This window comes from Bactrocera tryoni, chromosome 2 (assembly GCF_016617805.1).
Source record: "Bactrocera tryoni isolate S06 chromosome 2, CSIRO_BtryS06_freeze2, whole genome shotgun sequence".
NCBI lineage: Eukaryota > Metazoa > Arthropoda > Insecta > Diptera > Tephritidae > Bactrocera > Bactrocera tryoni.
Window position 1 is genome coordinate 83,753,451 of NC_052500.1, and position 25,080 is coordinate 83,778,530.

The 25,080-nt window shown below is 40.1% G+C and overlaps 1 protein-coding gene across 3 annotated transcripts; it reads right to left on the reverse strand.

Moving 5' to 3' along the window:
- Positions 1-181: 181 nt before the first annotated feature.
- On the reverse strand, positions 182-24,674 carry LOC120768100. Of its 3 annotated transcripts, none has more exons than XM_040094644.1 (5): positions 24,166-24,674; positions 2,004-2,178; positions 1,829-1,946; positions 941-1,764; positions 182-865 (listed from the first exon to the last, which is right to left on the reverse strand). In XM_040094644.1, exons 1-5 carry the CDS (start codon positions 24,544-24,546, stop codon positions 309-311), a joined length of 2,055 nt encoding a protein of 684 aa, XP_039950578.1. In that variant the 5' UTR covers positions 24,547-24,674; the 3' UTR covers positions 182-308. The 3 variants fall into 3 exon arrangements, with proteins under 3 accessions (XP_039950578.1, XP_039950577.1, XP_039950579.1); XM_040094643.1 differs by having other exon boundaries at positions 182-868; XM_040094645.1 differs by having other exon boundaries at positions 379-868; positions 960-1,764.
- Between the last annotated feature and the right edge of the window lie 406 nt (positions 24,675-25,080).

The window sequence follows — 25,080 nt, forward strand, 5'->3', positions numbered from 1 at the left end:
GAGTTTCGATGAGGGTTTTCATTATTATCACAATGTTTGGAATTTTCACTGTAATATTCATACACACAAGTTTACATTTGTATAAAGCTTTTAAATATAGAGGGCGATTAATAAGAAATTTTACTTTAAAAATGAATATCTTTCATTTATTATATGTAACAAAATACAAATGTATGTGTATTAAAAAAAATATATTCTAAAAAATATAGTGAAAATGGCATAATGATACTGTTTATAAAAGTATTTGGTGCAATTACATTGCTTCTCTCACAATTGCAAGAAGATACGACGCTCGCATCGATCAAATATTAAATGAGAGCCACTTTGCGTGTGGCGCTGTTGTTGGTGGCGTTCACATTGGACGCGGACGCTGAAGGCACTTGCAGGAAATTAGCATTTTGCGGTGGTATAATCAGGTGAGCAATGTGATGTTGCTGTTGTTGTAGGGTCGTGGCGGTCAAAGGCTGTTGGGCAATGAAAGCTGAGATTTGTGCGTGTTGCATGGGTTTCTGAAGCAGATGCGCGTGTGTCGGCAAATTCGCTTGGCCAAGAGCGTTAGTGCTGTGAATGTGATGTTGCTGCTGTTGTTGTTGTTGATGGTTGGAGAATTGTGGATGATTGTGTTGTGGATGTTGTTGTTGTTGGCTATGATGTCTTTGTCTGTGTTGAGTATTAAAGTTGTGTTGCTGTTGTTGTTGTTGCTGATAAGCTGCCGGATAGCGTATCTCATCGTAGAGATGCGAGTCTGGGCTGCCTTTGCGCGACTTGGGCGACACAATCGAATAGAGTGAGAGTTTGCGTGCGTAATCATAAGCGGACATGTTGACAGACGAGTTGTTGCTGGGCGCATCATAGAATTCGGGTCCTGCTGCAGAAAAAGAAAAATCAAAATTAATTTTGCTGCCCACAAATCACATTTCGGATCAGGACACTTACATACCCTCGATTTTGTTGCGCACCATTTGTGTGAAGGCCGGCAAGTCAGGCAACGGTTTTAGGAAACTCTTGCCGCCCACGCCAGACATTGCTGTGGCGTCCACCGCGCTGCCACTGCCACCGCCCAGCTCTGCGGACGGTCCACCAAAACTGGCATTGCGCGCCGCTAACGCCGCCTCGACACGCTGCTTTTGCCAGTGATAGCGCCGATATATATAGAGCCAACTAATACCGATCGCAACAACAATAATGAGCAGCAGCACAAGCAGCGTACTTAGCAGATTAGCATCATGTTCGGCAGCAGTGGGTGTGGGCGCTAAAGTGTGCGCCGGCGACTCAACCACACCACCGATGCCAGCCAAACTCAGTTTGGCGTCTTGCGCTGCGCCCATCAAGGAACCGTTCGCGTGCGTCGGCCAGTCGGCACCTGCTGCTGTGATTACGTGTATCACCTCTGGTGTCTTGCCGCCGGCTGTGTGTAAGTCGCTCAGCAAGCCACCGCCCAAGCCGGGTTGATGTACAATTATTTTGGGCGTATGCTGATCCTCTTGCTTGATGACGATTACCTCGGGCGCGACGGTGAGTTGTGGCGGCACAATAGTGCTGGTGGCTATGGTCACTATTTTATTCGCTATGCGATCGAGCTTGTGCGTTATATTGGCGATGGTGGAGTTGAGTGTTTGTATCATGACATGCGTGACATTGGGCATCACTGGGGTCAGCGCATCGCCACAGGCGCCCGTTTGCGGATGGCAGCGCTTGTCGGCGCAGTCGCACTCCTTGTGACACATGACGCCATACGTGCCGGTCGGGCAAGGCAGCTCGCAACTGTGCAGAAGAAAATACATATCAATAACATTCAAAAAATTTTCTGCAATCAATTAACGCTTACAATTCGCCCGTCCAGCCAGTGGTACAGTGACAGATACCAGATTTATTATCGCACACAGCGCCATTTTGGCATTTGCACTTTTGTTTGCACTCATCGCCCCAGTGATCGTGGTCACACCCTGTAAAAGCAAGCATGTAACAAAAGGCACACCAGTAAGGTAAAATATTTCACTCACTTTGCGTGCAATGCGTGCCAGTGTAGCCCGGCTCACAGCTGCACACATCCGGCGTCTGGCAATAGCCGCGCCCACAACCGCCGCGACAGACCGGCTTGCAAACTGTGTCGTTGATCGAGATGTTGCCTTCATAACCCGCGCAGCAGAAGCGTATCGTGCGCGTCTTTGTGACATTCTGTGGAGTAGAAAATGTTTCTTTATTTGAAGTGCCTAAAGGTATGCAGTGGTCGCATGATAACTCAAGTAACACTGCACAGTCAGTCTGAAAAGTAAATGTACGGTAATAAAACAATTCTTACTGTGATACAGCTTATATCTAGATACGCTTATATACATATGTTTAATTTTATATAGCATAACTTTCACATACACAGTGAACCAAAAAAAAATTGTAAAGGAAGACGGTGTGACATTGAAGTGTATTATCTCGAAAACTATTAAAGTTGTTGCGTTACCACGAAAAGTGAGTAAAAGGCCTTTTTTTAATTATCCTAATGTAATTGAAATATATTTTTAAAAATTCAATTTTCTCAAAAAAATTTAAAATTCAAAATGACTCCATTTTGGAAAACAAAAAAGTCTACAGTTTGTATAAATTAACATTTTAATATTCTTAAAAGAATATTCATATTTTGTATGTATGCCTTTGTTTTTGTTATTGTTATAGCTTAGAACCGACCTTCGAGGGAACGGTTTACGCTTTTTGTCCTATATCTTGATTGGAAATATTTATTCATAGAATGCGCAAAATAGTATGTAAGTTCAGGAGGTATATTTGCCCATATTTCCTGAAGGCAGCCGTAACCACATTTATATTATTAACTTTGCGCTTTCAAAACTTCGCCTCCACCTAAGCACGAGGTTCAATGAGGTTGAGGTATGATTTCCTAGCAGAATGCAGCAACTCTTTTTACATGTTGTTCAATAATCATTCCTCAACCACTAAAGCAGAACACTTTGGGTTGTTAACCTGATAAAGCAATAGCCACCAATCAAATTGAGCTTAGCAGCAGAAGTAATCAAATTAGTCATGGAGGAGACTGACAATATTTAATTTTTTATATTTTAGCTGCCTAGGATGGTCCTTAATTTATACAAATCGAAGACTATTGAATTTGGACTTTGCGATAAAAATTACAAAATAGAAATCCCTAGTCACGGCAGAAATACTCTTCCCTATCAACAAAAACGGTGACCACATTATCTCACCAACTACCGTCCAATCTTATCGAGCGCAGTATGTGAAAGACTGAAGCCCACCGTCATAAAACTGATTGGACCTTATCAGTGTGGCTTCAGACCTGGAAAATATCCAATGGACCAGAGTTTCACCATGTGCCAAATCAAAAGATCCGTGGAAGGAAGATCGACACATTCCACTTCTTCGTCGATTTTAAAGCCGCCTTTGACAGCACGAAAAGGTAATGCGTATATGCCAGCGTATCTGAACTTGGTATCCCCGCAAAGCTAATACGGCTGAGTAAGCTGACATTGAGCAACACCTTCATCAAGATCGGGAAGACAAGAAGACTTCCTATTATGTGATTTCTTCAATCTATTGCTGAAGTGAACAGCTGCTGACGTACGCCGAACATTCTCTCGGAACCAGCATCAACACCAATAACAATATCAGCAATCAGGCGCTACTTTGAACTAAGTAGGCAAGTGAAAAGTAAAGTCCCCTCTCGACGAGCATCATATCTTTGTCATTTCCGTTCTACTTTACGTTGCGGAGGCGTGGCCAATGGCATAATCTGATGAGTCGGACTTAGAAGTGTTCTAGGGAGAGGTTTTGCGGAAGATTTATGATCCTTTTCGCATTGGTGACTGCGAATATTGCAGTCGATGAAACGATGAGCTGTACGAGATATAAGCCGACATCAATGTAGTTCAGTGAATCAAGAGACAGCAGCTGTACTCCAGCTTTGAAGATTTTCCATTCAGTTTCCGCCAGTTAAAGCAGAGGAAGACCTCCACTTCGTTGGAGAGATCAAGTGGAGAAGAACCTGACTGCACATGGTATCTCGAGTTGGCGCCAAATAGCGAAAAGAAGAAGTAAATTCGGTTATAATCGCGTAAGCAGTATCCACGCTAATAGAGAAGGAAGAAACGCCTTGCAATATTTTCTTCGATAATTTTGACTTGTTTGGTGGTGTTTACACTTTAAAATCAAATAAAACCAGGAAGCTCCGAAAAGGCTGTAGGTGGACTTCTACAATGTCAGTTTCCTTCGACTCCTTGGCGTTAGAGACAGGTGATATTTTGGGTTGTTTTTTGACACTCCGAGCAACTTTGCTTTCAGACTGTCAGCCATTATACACGGCCATGGTCACACATTTTTAAAAACAATTTTCCAATAACTCACCAACAAATTTAAATGTCTTTGTATTTGCTGCAAAAGTTTAAAGAATATGCCAGCAGCAAGCGAAATGCTCAATAAACATATTTCATCTGCAATAAAAAAAGGTCTGCGGCCCCAAATAAGTTGTGAAGTATTTTTGAAGTACCATTTTGTCCGTCCAGTCATGTCATTCATGTGTCTGCATTGAAATTTCCTGCTTTTATTAATTCAACACAATCAACGCTACTCCCGCTTAAATAAGCATCACCAACAGCGCTCCCACCACCACGCCCCCACATTTCGTTACAAGCCATAACATATGTATGTATATTATAGAGTCAGAGTCCACGCTTAGTCGCAGTCGGCTGCTGCTTGTGGGTGCTCAATTAGTGTGGCGACCTCACCGCCTGCCCCACACGCCGTTGCAGCACTGGTCGGCGCGCATCTCAACATTCTTCACTAAATTGTTTACGAGTGTGCAAGTGAGTTCTTGTTGTTATTGTTGCAATTTGCATTGTGAGCCCAGACTGAGCGACGACCTGTCGTTGCTTGACTTTTCGCCGTCATCAACTGCAGTTTGTTATTGTTGCTGCGCTGTGGTGAGAAGCTGAGGTTAATAATCCATTGATGCAAAGTATTTAAGGCGTTTTGTGTTATTTCGCTGCTAATTGCATGAAAATGTCTGCGACGACTTTGTTGTTGTTGTAGGTGTCGGTGACCGTTATAGGAATTTGAAAAAAAGATTGCATGGCATTACAGAATTTAATTTTGATAACACCGGTCGACAGGACTTTTGGGTCTGACTTCTAAATGCTAAATTTCGGCTCCTCCTATACCAAAAATAGGAGAAGACTATTTTTTTTAAGTTTAATTTCTTTCGTGTATATTTTATGTTCGTATGGACAAATCAGGCCCATTCCTTTCAAACGAAAGCAAACTTTAAGAGTTAAAAAAAAATTCCACCGTTTTTCAATATCTAGAATCAGAACTTGAACATGAAAACAGAAACCCAAAAACGAATTTTTTTATTAACCAGTGTAATTGGTGGTTAGCATTGAAAAATTGTGGATTCTATTGTTCCTGAAGATCGGCATCCTATAGCACCTTTGAACAAGGTAATTGGCGATGAGGAAGATTTTCTTGCTTAAGTGGTTACATGGGCTTACGGATTTCAAAAAATCAAACATTTTTTATTGTCTTATTACATTCTATAACACCTATTCTAGAATTAAAAAAAATCAAATTGATCCGAATAATATTTTCGGAGATACCGCCTTGAGAACTTGTGCGCTCGAGGCTAGCTTGGCTAACTACGCCGTCTTTAAACACGTTTTTCTCGAAACTATGTTTTTGAAGTCGGTTGACAAGATTTTTGGTCAACTACTCAACCCATCTTCATGACATTTTACACATGTCTTTGAGATACAATTTTTAAAGACTTGAACAAAAATTTTTTTTTTCCTTCTATTACACTTATCTGAAATAAAAATCCAATTTTCAGTATTTTTTTTATCCGTTTTTAGAACTAAGTTAAGTTTTTAACTAAAATATATTTATTTTTACTTTAGATGATCATATAAGGAGTTATCCTGCCAACGCGGGCACATCTTTATTCCGACGGGTCACCGGAAATGGCCTCGCAATGGCCGAGTTTAAAATATTTTTTTCCAAAAATTTCAGAATTTCTTTGTTAATAATGTATGTTTGCAATAATTAAAAATTCTAATAAAATATTGAATTTTTTATACGAGAAAAGAATTGTTGAAAAAAGGCTGGTTTTTACAAAAAACACCGAAAAGCAAAATTTTTTATTGTTACTATAAATATTTGTCACTTGTTTCGCACAAAATCGACAGTTTTGTTTGTTTACCGCACATCTCAGCTGAAAGAGAGCCTCAACGGAGAAGATGATTTTCTTAAAAAAAATTGTTATTGTTTTCAAGTTGTTCCAAGGCAAAATCAGCAAATTCACGACGTTTACAGTGGTCCAATGGCTTCAGTTCCTGAGTGAAAACAATTTTACACGGATGCAAGCCCAAATATTTTCTCAGAACCCGCCAGGTTGTGCTTTGAGACATTCTCAATTCTTGAGAACGTTATGAAAGCGGCATATTGCGGTCTTCAGCAATACTTGCTTGGACGGCAGCAATATTTTCAACAGATCGAGCGATGTTTTTGGCACTTAAATATTATGTAAAGAAAATGTAAACTCAAAATCTTCAACAATTCGACGACAGGTGAACGATTATTACGACCACAAAATGGCAAAAGCACACAAAAAAAAGTTTTACTAGATTTAATAATAATTTCACGAAGTCTGTTTGGTTTTTTAATTTTAAGTAGCAGTTCCAGCTCAGCGATATTGTGGCCACCAGAAAACGTCTTTTTTGAGAAGAACTCCCGGGAATCAGCTGTAGTTCCTTTCCAAGTAAATATTTGTACGAAAACTAAGTCTTAAAATACAGCCAAAGGATACCATAATTTGTGTATATATTTCAGGATCAATAAATTAAAAAGTTTTCTCAGAAAAAATTCAGGTAAACTCGCTTTTTCTGGATTCTAAAAGTATTTGACCTCTTAAAACTCACAAGTTTATATAAATTCATAACTCAAAGACCGCAATCGCGCATAGTTAAGCAATTAAGCCATTACTATGCACCAAGCGAGCCTCTACAAATCACTAGTCAAGTCCTTCGCAAATTTCATGAAATTTCTAAGCTTTTTCAGCTAAGCTGACCGCTTTCTTTTAAATTAGCATATTGAGAGCCTTGAAAGATATCTCACCGCAACCGACTAATTTGCAGTTGTATACGAAGTAAGGTTATTTGAGGACATTCTGAACAGACATTGAGAAGCATTATGTTAATCATACGCCATGTCGATATTCACATTATAATTCCACAGATTTTTAGTTCCTGGAAGGCTAGTAAATTTTCCAGTCACGACCTGTTCTTTTTGGCTTTTTACATATCTGATGAAAATAGTTATAAAAGTTAAAACATAACAGCAAGTGCGATAAAAAAGAATGTTCATATAAGTATTGAACAGTTGCAGGACAATAACTGATAATCAATAATCGATTGCCGATATTTTTCTTTGCACTAATTGTCCTCAAGAGACCATAGTTACCGCGACTGTTTTTGACTCACTGGATACTGCATTTACATATTTACTTGAGATCTAGCATTAGTCCTCTGGCAGTCTTCCGGATATAAGAGCTACCGTAATACGATAAGTAACAAGTATTCATACCCCAAACGTAACCAAATCCAGTCACACATATATTTTTAAGCTCTGCACATACTATACTATATTTGCCAAAGTAACTTTGTCTGCTATTTCGCCTTATTTGCTATTCACCTGTAAAAATTTAGTTGAAGGGTTTCGATTACAAAGCACAGCAGCGGCTCAAATGCATTTCTTAGGAATTCCGCGTTAGCCAAGCCACATACATCAGTACATGTACCGTACATATATACAGATGAATATATATATAATTGTATGTATGAATAATGCATTCGCATTACATCTGCTCAGCTTAGAGGCGCACACACTTGCGTGCAGCATTAAATTTCATTAGAGCACAATGAGGAATATGAAATAGATCTTTCGAAACGGCTGTAGGCAAGTTGACGAAGCACGAAAAGGAATGCCATGCGCAATGCAAGTGTGTGTGTGTGTTTTGCTGGGTTTTAATTACAAGTTGCAGGAAACTTACGCAATACTGTGTTGCGAGTACTATTTCTTTGTTCGATCTTTTATTGCACTAGTATGTTGCAACACTGGAAAGTGGAGTAGTGAAGGTATGTTATGCTCACAAAATGTGTGTGTATATGGGAGATACAGTTACAATTGTTGCACGCCAGTATTATTGCCTTACCAGTTAAGTAAGTGTATAAGTAAAAGGTTGCTTATTAGCAAATATTTCGTCTCTTCATTTTCATCTTATTCTGCTTTGTCTTCCTACTATATCTTATTTAGTCTGAGAGATCGCCTTAGTAATTTGATAGATTTTTGCTGCCTCTAAATTAAATAATAAGTGGATTACGCACTCCAGAGTTTCGTAAATAATGAATAAGAAAAGCTTGCGAGTTTATCACAGCGAAATGGAAAGTAACGTAATCCTTCCTAGTATTTGATAAGCGTGTACCATATAACGGAGAAAAGTTTAGCTATAGAAAGATTATTCTTCTTCCTTTTCTGCGTTAATTTTTACAGCGCTTTCTTGATCCGAGTCTTCATGGACTGTGGCAGCCGTGCGCTGTAAAGCTGGTTTGAAAGTTGTACTACATCTACTCCAACCCGTTGCAGTGTAAATGGGGCCACTGGCAACACAGCTCATAAGATTGCTGTGCCCGCCGGAGGTAGCAACATCGTCTGCCTTCAACGTTTAATTTGATGTCCTAGTCCGCTTCGTTCCTTTATTGTCCTCCTTGTTGAGTTTTCGATTTAGTGGTCTCTACCCTTAGCGTTTTATACCTACCACCAAGTACCTCATTAACAATGGCCGCTGTTTTACCCATTCACCTACTTCTGAGGTTGCATATAAAGTTATCCAACATAAGGGGATGATTGGGAAAGTACGTCAGCCTTCGCTAGGAGACGCTTGCTTGCAAAATGTAAGGACTCTGACAGGAGCCAGTTTGATATCTTGACATTGTAAGCAGCGACCCCCATTGCCCAGTCGCATCTTGCGCGAAGGATACAGCTAAGAGGAAATTTTGGCGACCAAAATTGTATATTAGTATTTTGCAAAATAAAGCCGGCTAATAAACTAATCCTTAGGATCACCGTTTTCATTACGGGGCGACCCTGATGCTCTTAGTCTCTTTTTTTCCACCGCATGTAAGCTCCTACAAAAGCGTTGTATACTTGTGGTATACCCAGTTTGCTGGCATGTCTGCCAATAAAACAGTGATCTGTTGGCTGTTGGCTCCGACTAGACTTCTTACGTCACTCCGTTTGAATTGTAATGGTCGGTGAGTGCGCGGCCCATATTCCATTCATGCCAGTTTTGTCTGTTTGTTGGGCAACTTAGGGATTGTCTCAACTGAGACTCGGCTATACTTATAACATGTTTGTCTATTAGATATTTGCAAGTAGTCAGTAGCATATATATTCTCTCCTTGTCAGAATTTAGTTTTAGTATAGTGCCTGCTTTGACTAGTTGAACAGCTTCTAATTTGCTACGGATATCCCTGTGTCCTGGAACCTAATGCAGGTTTGTCATGAAATATGATGTTAGCTGCATTAAAAGATCAATATATTATTTTACTATCTTCAATGAAGCCTTACGGGAGCTTGCTAAGTATATTAGAATGCCCCTTTCTATAGACTATTAGTCACCTATAGGGACTGTAAATTAACATACATACATTAAATGTGTTATTGATTTATGGAAGAGTTTTTATTTGTATGTCTAAACTCTAAGTCTTGTCTTTTGATATTAAAAACAAAAATCTCATCCTCTTAATATATCTGGAACTCTTTGTAATGGAATAGAGTATTCCTAACCGTATCTAAACAACCCCATACATTAGAGAGCTCAAATGATCCATGATTTCTTGAAATAAATTTGAATATGCTTTTCTCTTATTTCACGTTAGAATTTTGAAAATTTGTGGTATTGGGTAGAAACGGGAGCTTGCTAAGTATATTAGAATGCCCCTTTCTATAGACTATTAGTCACCTATAGGGACTGACAAGCGGGGCGGCGAGATTCCAATGCCGAAGATGATTTTTTAGGGATCGACGCGGCAGTGTCTATGCGAAACTTGGTAGCGAATTGTTTATGTGCGATGATTGTGTATAGATCGAATTGTGAGTAGGAAGGTGTCGACGCGGCGCAGTGTGTACACGAATGTGTCAGCTTCCCCGTTGTACATTCCTTTTGTTGGTTGGGTTGGTATAGGTGTGGTGAGTTATTTGTTTTGCGTTGCAGTAGCATTCTGTGGTGAATTGCGCTTTTTATTAGGATGCGCCAGTTATACCGGGTAGAGGGGGTGGATGCTTAACTCATTTAAACATATTGGTACACACTTGTCGTATCAGATTACACTACCTGAACTCATATAATATTTGGCAAGTGATTTAGTGTGACTGCTTCTAACCAATGACACCACATACCTGTCTACATACAGCGTTCCTACCAAGTGGCATGTTAACATATATATACGCATACTTATACAACTTTAAATGCATCTAAGCATATCTATGGAACGTACATAAGTATGTACATATATGCCAACTGATATCATGACATAATTAACACCGCCACCAACTGGTGATTACGTTAGCGCCGCGACCCAACAGCCGCCCGGCAAACTCTCGATTCAAGAGGAAAGTGGTAAACGCGAGTGAGAGCGGCAGCATGCGAGTGAGTGTGAAAAATCCACTTCGGTGATTATGTATGCGCTTACACAGATCAACGGCTAAACGCCAAATGACAACCTGTCAGGCGGTCGAAAAAAAGTCTTAATCCCGTGCGAAATGCATTTGAATGAACTTTACGCGTGTGCAATGCAAATATATTGCCATTTAATTTATTTGCTGCCGCCTTTGTGTTAACACATCTGTTGGTATTTTGTGGTGTGACATAAAACGGATTACCGTTACGAGTGCTTGGCGAGTGCTTAGCGTGCTCTTCCTGCTTCGGCTGTTGCTGTTGAAATACAATCCATACAACTCTGTTCAGAATTGAACAACGATATGTAAACAAATCTCAAAATTACAAACCATTAAAGAGGTATACTTCTATATGCGTTGAGGTCAGAAAAAAATGATTTTTTAATTCCTTTATTAATTCATTGCAACTAGTTCAGACAAAAAAAAGGACTATCAAGCAAGTTGAAAATGATTTACTACAAAACTACTATGAGAGTATTGGCTACTTTGAAATATTGCTGGCCTTAAGGCATTTGAGGCGTCTTGGTGGTCCATCTGTAGAAGTTAACTGAAGACTACTTCTTCGTAACAAGGCTGTAGAAATCGTGCATTATGCGCTGCTGTAACTTTTAATATTTCTGCGTTAACTATATCAGCGAATCTACAATGCCGAGGCGATTGACAATTAGTCTTAGTACTTTGTTTTGAAATTGTTGGATGACACTCTTATTATTTGATTACTCTGGGGATGTAGAGTTGCGCCCCATAGCTCCATATCGATCCGAGTATTTGTTTGTAGATAAGTAACGTATTTTCGATGGAAAACACTGATTTGTTACCAATCTGCTTAGAGTAAAGCGTTATTATTAAGTATTTAGCGGAGTTACAGTACTGCATTCGTGTACCGTCTATGAAGATTGGTAAGTGTTGTATCTTGTTGCTAGTTTGTTTTATCTCACATTTCTTTGCCCATTGTAGAACTTTATTTGCAGCTTTTTGGAGACTAAATGTGGCCGTTGTATAATAGCAGTCTACTGACAGGTCATGCGTGAGTAGAATATAAAGAAGAGGGCCCAACACGTTACCTTGTGGAACTCCTGCTTTTATTTCCCCAATAATAGAATACCTGTCTCCTTGTTTAACGCGGAATTAGCGATCTAATAAATACAATTTTTTGATGTCATAATTCTGTATCTAAGTTTCAGGTTCAAAATCAGTCCTCTGTAACAAACTTTATCGATCGCTTTTGCAACGCTCAAAAACACGGTGGAACATACTTTTTTCCTCAAAAGCTTTTTTAATAATGTGTGTAATTTAGTGGAGTTGATCGATCGTAGAATGATTAGCTGGAAAACTGATACGCTGGAGTTATGGTTTTAACTTTTATAATAGTTGACCGATTTTGATATTTTGAACCCCTTGATCTCGTAGCCGATTTCCAGAAGTATCTCCGATGAATGACGTCTGGCCGTATAGAAGATTTTGTACTTAAATTATCTTAAATTAGCAGTTTGCCATAAAAAAGACAGGTTTTTGCAGCCCAAGCTTAAATGTTTATCAAAAATATCATTACTTCGATTATTACTTGACAAATGTATCTAGGAAAATCGTGTCAAAACTGCAAGTAGTTCTGTTCAGCTTTTTTGGATAAATTTTCTTTATGGCCTTGGAAAACAGTGTTTATGGAAATACTCGTTTGAAATTTTGGGAGCCAATTACACCGAATCAAAATCTATCTGCAATGAACTCGAATTTTATTATAAAGGTTGCAAGCGGCAGGCGCTAATAAATTCCAACCGAGAAGCCCAAATGGAGGATGGAGTCATGTGAGGAAAGTTCTCTGATCGCCATTCACTTGGGAGTGGCCAGAAACGATTCTTTTACACATGGCTCAAGCAGCTCACTACTTCCGGTCTTTGACCAAGTATCCTCTGGGTAGCCTAAGAACATCCGTTCGAAGGCGAGCTAATGTGAGAAGGCGAAACATTCCCTACATAGGGTTGTGCGCTGTGCTTGGGACCCGCCACGTAAAAAACAATACCAATGAAAAAGTTGAAACAGCCTCGGATGAGAGACCCCCCTTTTGATGACGACCATGGCAAACGGAATAAGGACTACGATTTGAGGGCATGCACCTGGAATGTCCGGACCCTTAATTGGGAAGGTGCCGCTGCCCAGCTGGTTGATGTCCTCGCAAAAATAAAGGCTGACATCACCGCCGTCCAAGAAATGCGATGGACGGGACAAGGAAGGTTCGACGTCGAGAAGCTGCAATCACAACAGACAGCCGAACGATTTTCTACTCGGCTTGCACTCCTGCTCTCTGAGAGCAATAGTCAACAACTCGGTATAAGGGAACTGTGGGACGGCATTTCAAATTCCTTACGTACAGCTGCAACCGAAACCATTGGTTTTCGGAAAGAGCAAAAGAACAGCTGGTACGACGAGGAGTGCCGTGTCGCAGCGGAGAGAAAACAGGCTGCCTACCTCGCAACGTTACGATCGACCACTACACGTGCGGGATGGGATAGATACCGAGAGTTGAAGAGGGAAGCGAGACGCATTTGCAGACAGAAGAAGAAAGAGGCCGAAATGAGTACGAAGAGCTTGATAAGCTGGCCGACAGGGGTAATGCTCGAAAATTCTACGAAAAAATGCGGCGGCTTACAGAAGCTTTCAAGACCGGAGCATACTCTTGTAGAACCCCCAAAGGTGATCTAGTCACTGATGCCCAGAGCATACTTAAATTATGGAAGGAACACTTCTCCAGCCTGCTGGATGGCAGTGAACGCACAACACCAGGAGAAGGAGAACCCGATTCCCCAATCGATGACGATGGAGCAGACGTTCCGACCATGAAGAAGTTCGAATAGCAATTGCCCGCCTCAAGAACAACAAAGCGGCAGGGGCCGACGGACTACCGGCCGAACTATTCAAACACGGCGGCAAAGAACTAATAGGGAGCATGCATCAGCTTCTTTGTAAAATATGGTCGGCTGAAAACATGCCCAACGATTGGAATTTAAGTGTGCTATGCCCAATCCATAAAAAAGGAGACCCCACAATCTGCGCCAACTACCGTGGGATTAGCCTCTTCAACATCGCATATAAGGTTCTATCGAGCGTATTGTGTGAAAGATTAAAGCCCACCGTAAACAAACTTATTGGACCTTATTAGTGTGGCTTCAGACCTGGAAAATCAACAACCGACCAGATATTCACCATGCGCCAAATCTTGGAAAAGACCCGTGAAAGGAGAATCGACTCTCACCACCTCTTCGTCGATTTCAAAGCTGCTTTCGACAGCACGAAAAGGAGCTGCCTTTATGCCGCGATGTCTGAATTTGGTATCCCCGCAAAACTAATACGGCTGTGTAAACTGACGTTGAGTAACACCAAAAGCTCCGTCAGGATCGGGAAGGACCTCTCCGAGCCGTTCGATACCAAACGAGGTTTCAGACAAGGCGAATCCCTATCGTGCGACTTCTTCAACCTGCTCCTGGAGAAAATAGTTCGAGCTCCAGAACTAAACAGAGAAGGTACCATCTTCTATAAGAGTGTACAGCTGCTGGCGTATGCCTATGATATTGATATCATCGGCCTCAACACCCGCGCCGTAAGTTCTGCTTTCTCTAGGCTGGACAAGGAAGCACAGAAAATGGGTCTGGTAGTGAACGAGGGCAAAACGAAATATCTCCTGTCATCAATCAAACAGTCGTCGCACTCGCGACTTGGCTCTCACGTCACTGTTGACAGTCATAACTTTGAAGTTGTAGATAATTTCGTCTATTTAGGAACCAGCATTAACACCACCAATAATGTCAGCCTGGAAATCCAACGCAGGATTGCTCTTGCCAACAGGTGCTACTTCGGACTGAGTAGGCAATTGAAAAGTAAAGTCCTCTCTCGACGAACAAAAGCTAAACTCTATAAGTCGCTCATAATTCCCGCCCTGCTATATGGTGCAGAGGCTTGGGCGATGACGGCAACCGATGAGTCGACGTTACGAGTTTTCGAGAGAAAAATTCTGCGAAAGATGTATGGTCCTTTGCGCATTGGCCACGGCGAATATCACGTTCGATGGAACGATGAGCTGTTCGAGATATACGACGACATTGACATAGTTCAGCGAATTAAAAGATAGCGGCTACGCTGGCTAGGTCATGTTGTCCGGATGAATGAAAACACTCCAGCTCTGAAAGTATTCGACGCAGTACCCGCCGGGGGAAGCAGAGGAAGAGGAAGACCTCCACTCCGTTGGAAGGACCAAGTGGAGAAGGACCTGGCTTCGCTTGGAATATCCAATTGGCGCCACGCAGCGAAAAGAAGAAACGACTGGCGCGCTGTTGTTAACTCGGCTATAATCGCGTAAGCGGTGTCTACGCCAATTAAGAAGAAGAAGAAGAAAGGCCCAAATTTCGACCACTTCTTTCAGCGCCAAATATTCTCTTACAAGATATTAATGGTCTTGAGCCATAAACGACTTCACATAACGCTAAAAAAATATTCTAGCTGTGGTAAACGCATATTCTTGGAGACCACGAAACAGACCCATGACGCAAGATAATTCGCTTAATAAAAGTTTCCTTCAATAAAATTATTGCTACAATGTTTTATCGTATCTACAGCGTTCCCAATAGAATGTAAATAAAAAAATCCCAATTTTGAAGAAACATGAAACATTGACTCGCTCCGCCTATAGATCACACCAAAGAGTGTTTTTTTTTTTTGAAGATTTAAAGACGCTTCGACCATGATTGTTAGCTTATCATCACTCCAAATATGACAATTTTGTTTGTTAACGTACCAAAAGTGAGCTTTATCGTTTAGCAACATTCTCTAGTGGAAATCTGGATGTATGACCAGCTTTTTTGGACCCATTCACCGAACGTTAAACGCGATTGATGGCTCGCTCGGCTTCAACTCTTGCACGAGTTGGATTTTGTAAGCTCGCAAACCCAAATCCTTCGGAAAAAACTTCCAAAAAGTGGGTCGACTCAGCTACAATTATTGCGGACGTTGGCGGCTGGACTGATTTGGGTCTTCTTCGATACTCTGTCTGAGAATGCATATCATCCAATCGAAGAAACGTACTGCGAAAGAGATGCATGTGCGATTATGTTGACCGAATATTAAACTCAGTGCGATGTCTTGCATGAGTCGAACCATTATTTTGGTAATAAATATACTCAATTTGCAAAGGTAGTTCCGGAGTAAGTCGGTTCAATACAAAATAACAAACTAAAATGAGTATAAGTCAAGTAACAGCTATTAGAAAGACCAACCTCGAAGAAAGTAATGTCTCTTTGAGAAAAAAGCCCTAAATGTACATTCAGTATATGTTCCCATATGCCAAAGGTAATTTGTTTTTAGTTCACAAAATCATAGTCATATTTGTGTCAACTTTGTGAAATAAATGTCCTGCTTCAAATACACACAATCTTCCGTTCGCCCACTTTCCCATGCTCTTAAAGAGCCTAATCGTCTTGATAATTTCGCCTAATCGAAGCAAAGCGGTTTGGAAACAATATCCTCATGTCAGCTATGCACTTCCTCGACAACATCGTAACATGTACCGCTGACCCACAGACACGCTGCCGGCGATCGACAGGCGGCAGACGGCAGGCAGGGAGCAACCGGCAGCAATCAACCGGCATGTAGAGCATAAAACATCGCCAAGGAATGCTGAGCTGCTGTTAATTAAAATGCTGATCTTCAATGTGTGGCAGGCAATAAACTTTGCGAAACTCGTCGCAAAAGCAAGCGCGCACTTATGTACTCATATATCCGCGCTGGACAGCAATAAATAATTTTTCGGTCGGAATCGAATTTCGTGGTTTGTGTAGAATTGGTGTGTTCCACTCGTTTTGGTCAAAACGACTGCTGCCACAAACAGTTTTACGATGTGCAATTAGGAAAATTAATTAATTCAAGTAAACCGAATTAAACGGCTGTCGTGCTGTATCTGCGCTGCGTACACATTGTAGGCAATTTCCGATTTTAACCCACTAAGCACCCTAGTATAGCTTTTTATATACATTTTATTAAATTTTTCAACAGATTTTCTCTGCTTTAATAGGTTGTGTGATTTTCTTTCCATCAATTTGCCGATTTGGTATGTGGACTTCGTTCAGTTTTGGAGTTTTGGAGAGCAGCTGTAATGAGACACCATTTTCATCCCGTAGCGCAAACCAAAACGTCCAACATATCGTATAACCTCAAACGGGTTATGCTTTTACTTCCAAATACAGTTAGTTAGTTTGGCATTTACGTGATTTTCGCGCTTTTGCGAAATGATGGTGGCGAGCTGCTCTTTGGCGTTTTTTTTGCAATTAATTTCTGCTTTGGAACATTTCAAGAAATTTACTGCAACGCATAACGATTGTTTCTTTTAATTACTGCGCAGCGGCAGTTTGGACTACCGTTTGGTTGTGGGCAATGCATCTATATGCGTTGAATTGGTAACACTTTTCGTTGCTGATTTTAATCAATTTTTGAGCATTCTTTTGACGTTCAGGAGCCGACGAGACGGCCAACCTTAAGCGCATTAACGCAGCAGCATTTTGGCCACTACGTGTCATGCCGCTGACAGTTGCTTGTCAGTTGCTCTACGCATCGCCGAAAATTCCATCGAAATGCTATTAAAAGTGCCACAAATAAAGCGCTTACATAATTGCATTTTAGCACTACCTTGGCTATCGGATATTGATAGCAAATACTCGTCTCAATGAATCGCATTGGACTCAACTCGATTTAGTGTTAATTCATGTAGATTGTGTTATAGAACTTTAATTTTATGACAGCTTTTGAAATGTTTAATCAAATGAGGACTTTTGGCTTTTGCTCAAATCTCACTTGATAGGCTAGTACATTCAGCTACCTTGATTGTTGTCACTATTTCAATAATTTTAGCCCGTTGTTTATGCAATTTGGCTTCGTTTACCTTGTACGAAAATAAAAATTTGTGAATTATTGTGCCAATTGGCAGGTAATCGGTACGTAACCGATAGGTAACAGCGCTCATGAGCTTCATTCTCTGTATATGTGACCTGGTCTACGAAAAGGGGGCCTAGGTGTCAAAAAAAAGAAGAATAATTAATGAGATAACGAGAAACTGACGATTATTTTTAACAGCTTTTCCCAGAAAACTAGTTTTCGCACGTTAGCCGCCTTTTCGTAGACCAGGTCACATATATTATAATCTGATCAAATTTCATCCAGAATTGAGATTAAAACCACATTAATGCGTACTTTAATACAAATCTTTATTATCCCTTCAACTAATTTTTGGAGCGCCATTCGCTAAATTATTGAACATTTTCAATATCACATTCAAAAACCCATGGTCGATAATAAATTGTTTAAATTAAAAAAATAATCGTTACTGAAATTTATATACATTTCGGTTTGAGATAACAATTTGCTGAAAGCATTTTGATTTTCAAATTAAAACGAACCAAAATCTTTGATTCCTTGGTAAAGCTAAGATAGGTTCTGAAGTCGATCCTAACAAGGAACTCACTTGGGCACGTTAGAACGCCGATCCTTTGTGTTACCTAAAACTCTTATAGAATACATCATAAGAATCTTACAATTCGACAAAGCCTTTGAGCTTATCACAAATTTGCTAAAACGGCCAATGTCAGTTCTGTCTATGTTGTCTGGTTCGACGACGGTGAGACTGCCGAGGTCAATTTTGCAAAGGACGAACAATAGAGCAGAAAGAGCGTGGGTGGTTCCATCTCATCCTTCTCGATTCAACTTTGACAACTTTCATCCGTCAAGATTTTTAGCCTTACCGCATGAATGACGATGCGACAATGTCCAGTAAGAGCACCCACTATTGCGGTAAGATGAACTTTGCTTAGGGTAAGTAGTTCAAAAGATCTTCTGCGTTCTACTCGTGGCCAATAGGATCTTGCAGTCCCACAGGAGCGGGTCGTCAACCAGCGCCTGTTAAGTTCAGTGCTAACACGCAAGACTGCAATGAGATTCAATTCGATCGCAGTCTGATGTGAGTGGGGCAAGCTTTGACCACACAGTTAGCGAGTTCAGCTAGCATTGTCGCTCTTCCAACGGAGTAAATACTCACCTTCCTGAAAGAGGCTGCACTTCATAGTAATACGTCTACTGCCACATCAATAGCAGCCACTTCTGCCTTAAAAACACTACTGTATCATATTCATTTAGTGCAATTTTTGTAATAAAACCCAATACGAAGTAAAAAGCTTCAAAGCCAGTGCTGCAATCAGCTGCTCAAGCCCGCCTTTGCTGTCTGTTGAAAAAGTAAATCTTTGTGAGTTTAGCTCTTCATATTTGGATAACCGATACCGATATCTTATTTGAGTATCAAATTAACTTATTACAAATAATCGTTTCCTCATACTTATTAACTGCAGAAGTCCAATATTTATTGAAGTATTAATAGCGCAATTGAAACATATGTGCAACAGTTATATGATCTCTATTACTACCTCAAACCACACGAAGCAAACATTCAAAACTGTAGTATTTAGTTACCGTTTTTGTGATTTTTTTTGTTACCTTTCAATCTTGCTTGGCAACGCGATCAAGCGAAGTTACGCCGTGAGCCGAAATTCTTTGCAGCTGCTCGCCATCACTTTTATGCTTGCCACTTCCGTCTCGGCCGCGAGTTGACAGTATTGAATGCCTCTTCTGCAAGAAGCTGCGGTCCATCTATCAAATGCCACAGCTGCAACAACAACAGCAAATAACTTTTAATAAAAGCCACCTTTTTGCATTAATTGAGTGTGCAGCGAAGCACTTGACTCCGCCAAGCGGCAGTTGCATTAGGCAAAACGCAATTCAGCATTTGTGTTGCTTCGCGTAGAACACTTGAGACGCTTGCAAATCACAACAACCATTGCAAATGAGCGGTAAAGTGATCGAGTTACGCCGTGGCACCGCCGCCGGCAGTCACCGCCTGCACACACACACGTACAAAGAGGTTGCCTTTGCGTAACTCCATCTTTGCCGCATTTTGTTGCAACCGAAAGCGATATCCGTTGCACAGCGCAGGTGATGAAATTTTGCTATAACACATGACACATATTTAATGTTTGCGTGTGTGTGCGTGTCTGTGTTTATGTTAAGTAAGTGATTTGTTTGTTGATAGCTGAACGGAAGCAGCAAATCGCCAATATTTGCATAAGAAAATATATTGACTATGGTAATTGGAATTTGAAAAACTGTTGTCTGCAGTTGGAGTCGTAAAATACCAATTAAGAACATTTGTATAAATTGCTCGTGTTTTCAATTTTTTTCCTACAAAATTATTCACACGGTCGGTTTTGCCTGCGGCATTTCCTTGTGGCACGTACACATTAAACAACTAAAACCATTAAAATACAAAGTGGTTCAACTAATTTGTCCTTTAGTAGTAATGACAGTTGTATATATATCTAGTAAAGCCTATTTCAATACAGTAAAAAATTATAACTTAATTTTAGCAGAACATTCTTCTTGTTCTAAGCAGAGAGTCAGATTTTTGAGATATCGATCTGAAATTTCGCACGCTACCTTTTTTCTTCAAGAAGCTCTCATTTGTCGGAACTAACCATATCGGATCACCAAAGCATATAACTGCCATGCTATCAAAATCACGTCCTTGTATGGACAATTTATTTATTTTACAATTTTTGCAGGTACAGTATTCGAAAAAAATGCTTAGATCGATCCATTATGGCAGAAGTCTGCCATTAAAACCAACCGATTGTAAACGATATAAAGACCTTTGTATACCCTTTTATGTTATGAAAATTGTAACTTTGCAAGGTGTTAATGATTCAATGCATCGAAGTTAACGTTTTTCCTTCTTCTAATATTATTAATGCCTTTGCTCATATTCATATATAATAAATTATCTTTTATAACATCATGAGTCATAAAAACGTGAATGCAATTATTTCAAATGTTGCTGAAAAATTAGATGTTAAAGTGAAAAAACCCAGAACATCTGGTCGTCTGAGTGATCGAAACAATCGCCCATCAGTAAAGTCATCATCATCATCAGGGTTTCTGCATAGCTCTTATTGATACGGCCATGTAAGAATTATAAACGCGGTTTCCCGATGAAGTTCTTGAAAGTTACAACTTGAGTCAACTATTTCCGAAATTTTACCTAAACTGAGAAGAAAAATATATAATTGTACTCATTGAATGTTAGACATTTTGAAAAATGTTTGCCAAGAAACAAAGAACTGCAAAAATCGAAGCTGGAAGCAGAAGTAGGACTTTGGCAACAACAAAGGAAGATACAAATGACTACGAGAACGCAAGTGCTTTCTGCCTTAGAAACCCTCAGCCCTTGCGATAAGGATATACTTGTATGTATATCCGAAGATTCATACTCTTCATCACGTAGTTTGCACTTTGCCAGCCACAAATGCTAATGCTGAACGATCTTTTTCGAATCGCTGAATCAAGACTTGGCTCTGAAAAACGATGCTCCACAAAAGATTGGACGGCTTGGCGCCCCAACATAGACTACGACAGTACTAATGAACCAGAAGAAGTATTAGAAAGATTTAGTAAAATGAGCGAACACCATATTGATTTTATGCTATAAAATAAATGTTGAAATATGTATCAAAAATAAAATTATAGTCTACAGTTACACATTTCTCATATCAAGTACAAAATTATGTAGTTCACCCCCCAAAAATTCCACTCTGGATCCGTCCCTGAGTCCACAGGTAACAAATATGTGTGCCCCAATGTCTTAGGCTTAATTTTTACCGAAAATTTCGGAAAATCTGTGAGATATACTAATGAAAGGGCTTGATAACATTGATAACTTCCAGTGGCTCCGCCTCAACCCACATATCTCTCGAAGGTAGGTGAGCGGAGGAGATTGCGCTAGGAATAAGTTCTGCGGTGCAGTGGGGAGGAAGTCCGGTTCCGTAAAGTCAAATCAATCAATAGGTTATCCTAATGAGCCATTAATCCACTGCGCCCTAAATGTGTCTCGTTAATGAATAGTAAACCAAGTTAAAAGCAAACATAAATCGTTAAGCAGTACATATTATGGACACGTGACATCTGTCACAGTTAACGTTAAAAGGCATGCAGAGAGACCTGCAAGAAAAACTGAATGTGTATTTTTTTGTTTTTGTAAAAAATACAAATTTTCCGCAATTCCTTTTCATTCAACGCATTACTTATATGAAGTACCGTTTAATAGCCGCAAATTACACTCCATTTACACGGCACAAAATGCCACAAAATTATGGACCAACAAAGCACGCTCGTACATCATCTGTTGTTACGTGCCCCAATCATAAAATACACATACACAAATATTTCGCCTTCAAATGGCAGCTGAAACAAAGGAAAAACAGTAAAATGTACTTTACTGCAAATTTTCACCTACAATTCCACTTTCTGGTGTTATTAACCTCAAGCAGCCCAACAGTGGGCGCACATGTAATTCGACCCGGAGACTGTCTTGGGACAACAACAATAATAACAGTAAACGCGGGACACATTGTTTTTGTAGGTGGAATTGTCTGTGAGCGACGGGGCCAGCTGCTGGACATTTCGCTGGATTAGCCAGCGCGAACTGGGCCACATGCGAGCGCTGCGGAGCTGCTGGCCAATGCAAGCCAGCGCCTTGCGCTTACGTCATAACACCGCAGTGGCGTTGACAACAGACAGACGAAGCTGCGGTGGTGTATGCAAGCGGAGCGGTGCAAATGTTTTCTGGAGCGTTTTGCTTGGCACGGTACTGCACTGGTTATGCCGTGCGTGGCATCCTGCAAGGCTGCGCCACTCCACACCACCAGCACGGCACTGTGGGCGCTGATCAGCGGCGCATGCGCAGTATCGATTGTGCGCCAATTGAGTTGCATTCGACTTTTTCATTTGCACTGCGCCATTTGTTTTTTGCTCTCTTAGCTAAACATTTTCATTTTAAACACTTTTACCACTGGCTAGCGCCTCGCTACTTAGCAGTTCGTGTGTTAGCAGTTAAATATTACGTATATAATAAAAATCTAGTAATGTTTTCGCGTATTTAATGCGCTTGTGTGTGTGTGTTTGATTTGTGGCCTTTTTTCTCGTGTTTTCAGCAAGTTTTGCAACAAAATATAAATTAAACTGGTTCTACGGGTGTGTGCTGGTCAGCTAGCCGTCCAAAGCCTGTAAGGCGATATGTGCGTGTGTGTGTGTTGGTGTGTGGCGCAATTGAAAGCAGGAAATGCCGCAGCATCTGTGCACTCGCTTGCCTTTTGTCTAACGTCGAAAACAAAAACAAATATGAATTAATGGAAAATTAAAATTAGAGCACATGCAATAAGTGCGTCGCATTTGGTGGCCCCACGGAGAATTTATACCAGCTTTGCATCGACTTACATTCGAAAATGTTTAAAATTTTTACTGTAAAATTTGAGGCTAATGTATGCCTTTCTTCAAGTTTTTCGAGCTTAATTCAGTGTGGGCCGTGACTGCGCCTACAAAATATTGGTTAAATGAGCAGTTATTTCACCATCCGAATTGTATGTTTTATTATGTTAAAATCACTGACGAAATAACGGTATTTAACCATTTAGTTTTCAAAATAAGAAAAACCGTTAACTCCAGCTGTACCGAATCCCGGATGCATTTCTTATAGCACAAAAGAGTATACCATTTTCTTCTTGGTTTCAGTCGAACAGTTTGTATGACAGCTATGCGGAACTCATCCTTATGAAAATATAATAATTTTTTTTCTTAGTTTAAAAGAGTAGAACACAGAGAACGCATGCTCGAAATAATGTTAATATAATTCTTATATTATATCCTGAACTGGGTATATTAAGTTTGTCACGAAGTTTGTAACACCCAGAAGGAAGCGGCGGAGACCCTATAAAGTATATATACTATATAAATGATCAGTATGTTGAGCTGAGTCGATTTAGCCATGTCCGTGTGTCTGTCTGTCCGCCTGTCTGTATATACACGAACTAGCCCCTCAGTTTTTAAGATATCGTTTTGAAATTTGATATCGGACCACTATAACATATAGCTGCCAAACAAACTGAACGATCGGAATCAAGTTCTTGTATGGAAAACTTTCCCATTTGACAATGTATCTTCACAAAAGTTGGCACAGGTTATTTTCTAAGGTAATTATGTAATATACGAAGAAATTGTTCACATCGGCTTACTATAGCATATAGCTGCCATGCAAACTGAATGATCGAAATCAAGGGCTGTGAAGTATTATATAATTCATAATTCTTTACTTTTCAATCCGCTATTCGGAATTAAAATTTTTTTGAAAAATTAAAAAAAACATTTATTTTGAAAATTATTTTCATTTAATATTTTTTTTTCATCAATTAAAATAAATAAATAAATTTATTATAAATTTGTATTCCATTATTTATTAACGTTTCATTTGCAACTCTGCCTCTAGGCGCTCCTCTTCAAACTCACCTTGATCTGCACAACTTCACGCATTTCCGTTTTGTAGTTGGAGCAACGTGGTGGAATCTCCATGCACCACTGGGAGCTGCGTATGCGCACTGGCTGCATAGTGGGCACCTTCAGTTGCTCCACATAGGTCTCCTCACGTACACAAATGTGCGAGTCAGCATCCAGAGGCAGTGCGCTCTGTTCACCCTGTTTACTCGCATCAATAGGCGAGTTGAAAGTGCCAACACTAGGCACAGTGGCAGTCGGAAGTGCCGTTAAGTCGGTGTTAATGCGTAATAGTTTCTCCTGTGCGCCAAGGCATAGCCTTAAACAGCTTAATAGCAATAGAATACTGAAAAGTGGTTTGGCATTTTTGTAAGCTTTTAGTTTCACGCGTTTCATTTTAAAGCATTTAGTTTTATTTATTTGAGAACACAGGTGTTGAACTGTAAGTTTTTAATTTCTTTGTTTGTTTTTGTTTTTCGTTTATATTTACATTATTTTTCACAAAATTTCACGGTTTCCTAAGAACTTTATAATTTATGGCATTCTTATTTTATAAGCTTTTCTTTATAGCTTTCACTCTCTTCACAAGCACTGTCACTGCTTTCACTTCAAATCAATTTCACTGGCATCCACTTTTACCGTACGCATTCGGCCGATCCGTTCGTTCTAAACGCGTTGCAAAGACTGTCGCCAGCTAGCACGAAAACACCTCTAGAAGCTCATTTCAAACAAAACAAAAATACAAATTTGTTGTAATAGCACACATACATACATACACGGTGAAATTTACAAATGCAACAAACAACAGAACATAAAATTCTCCAACAAACAGCAAATTGAAAGCACAACACACACACACACACGGTGGCACTGCCGAACGCACTTGCGTAAACAAATCACAATTGAATTATCGCATGCGAACGCACTGAA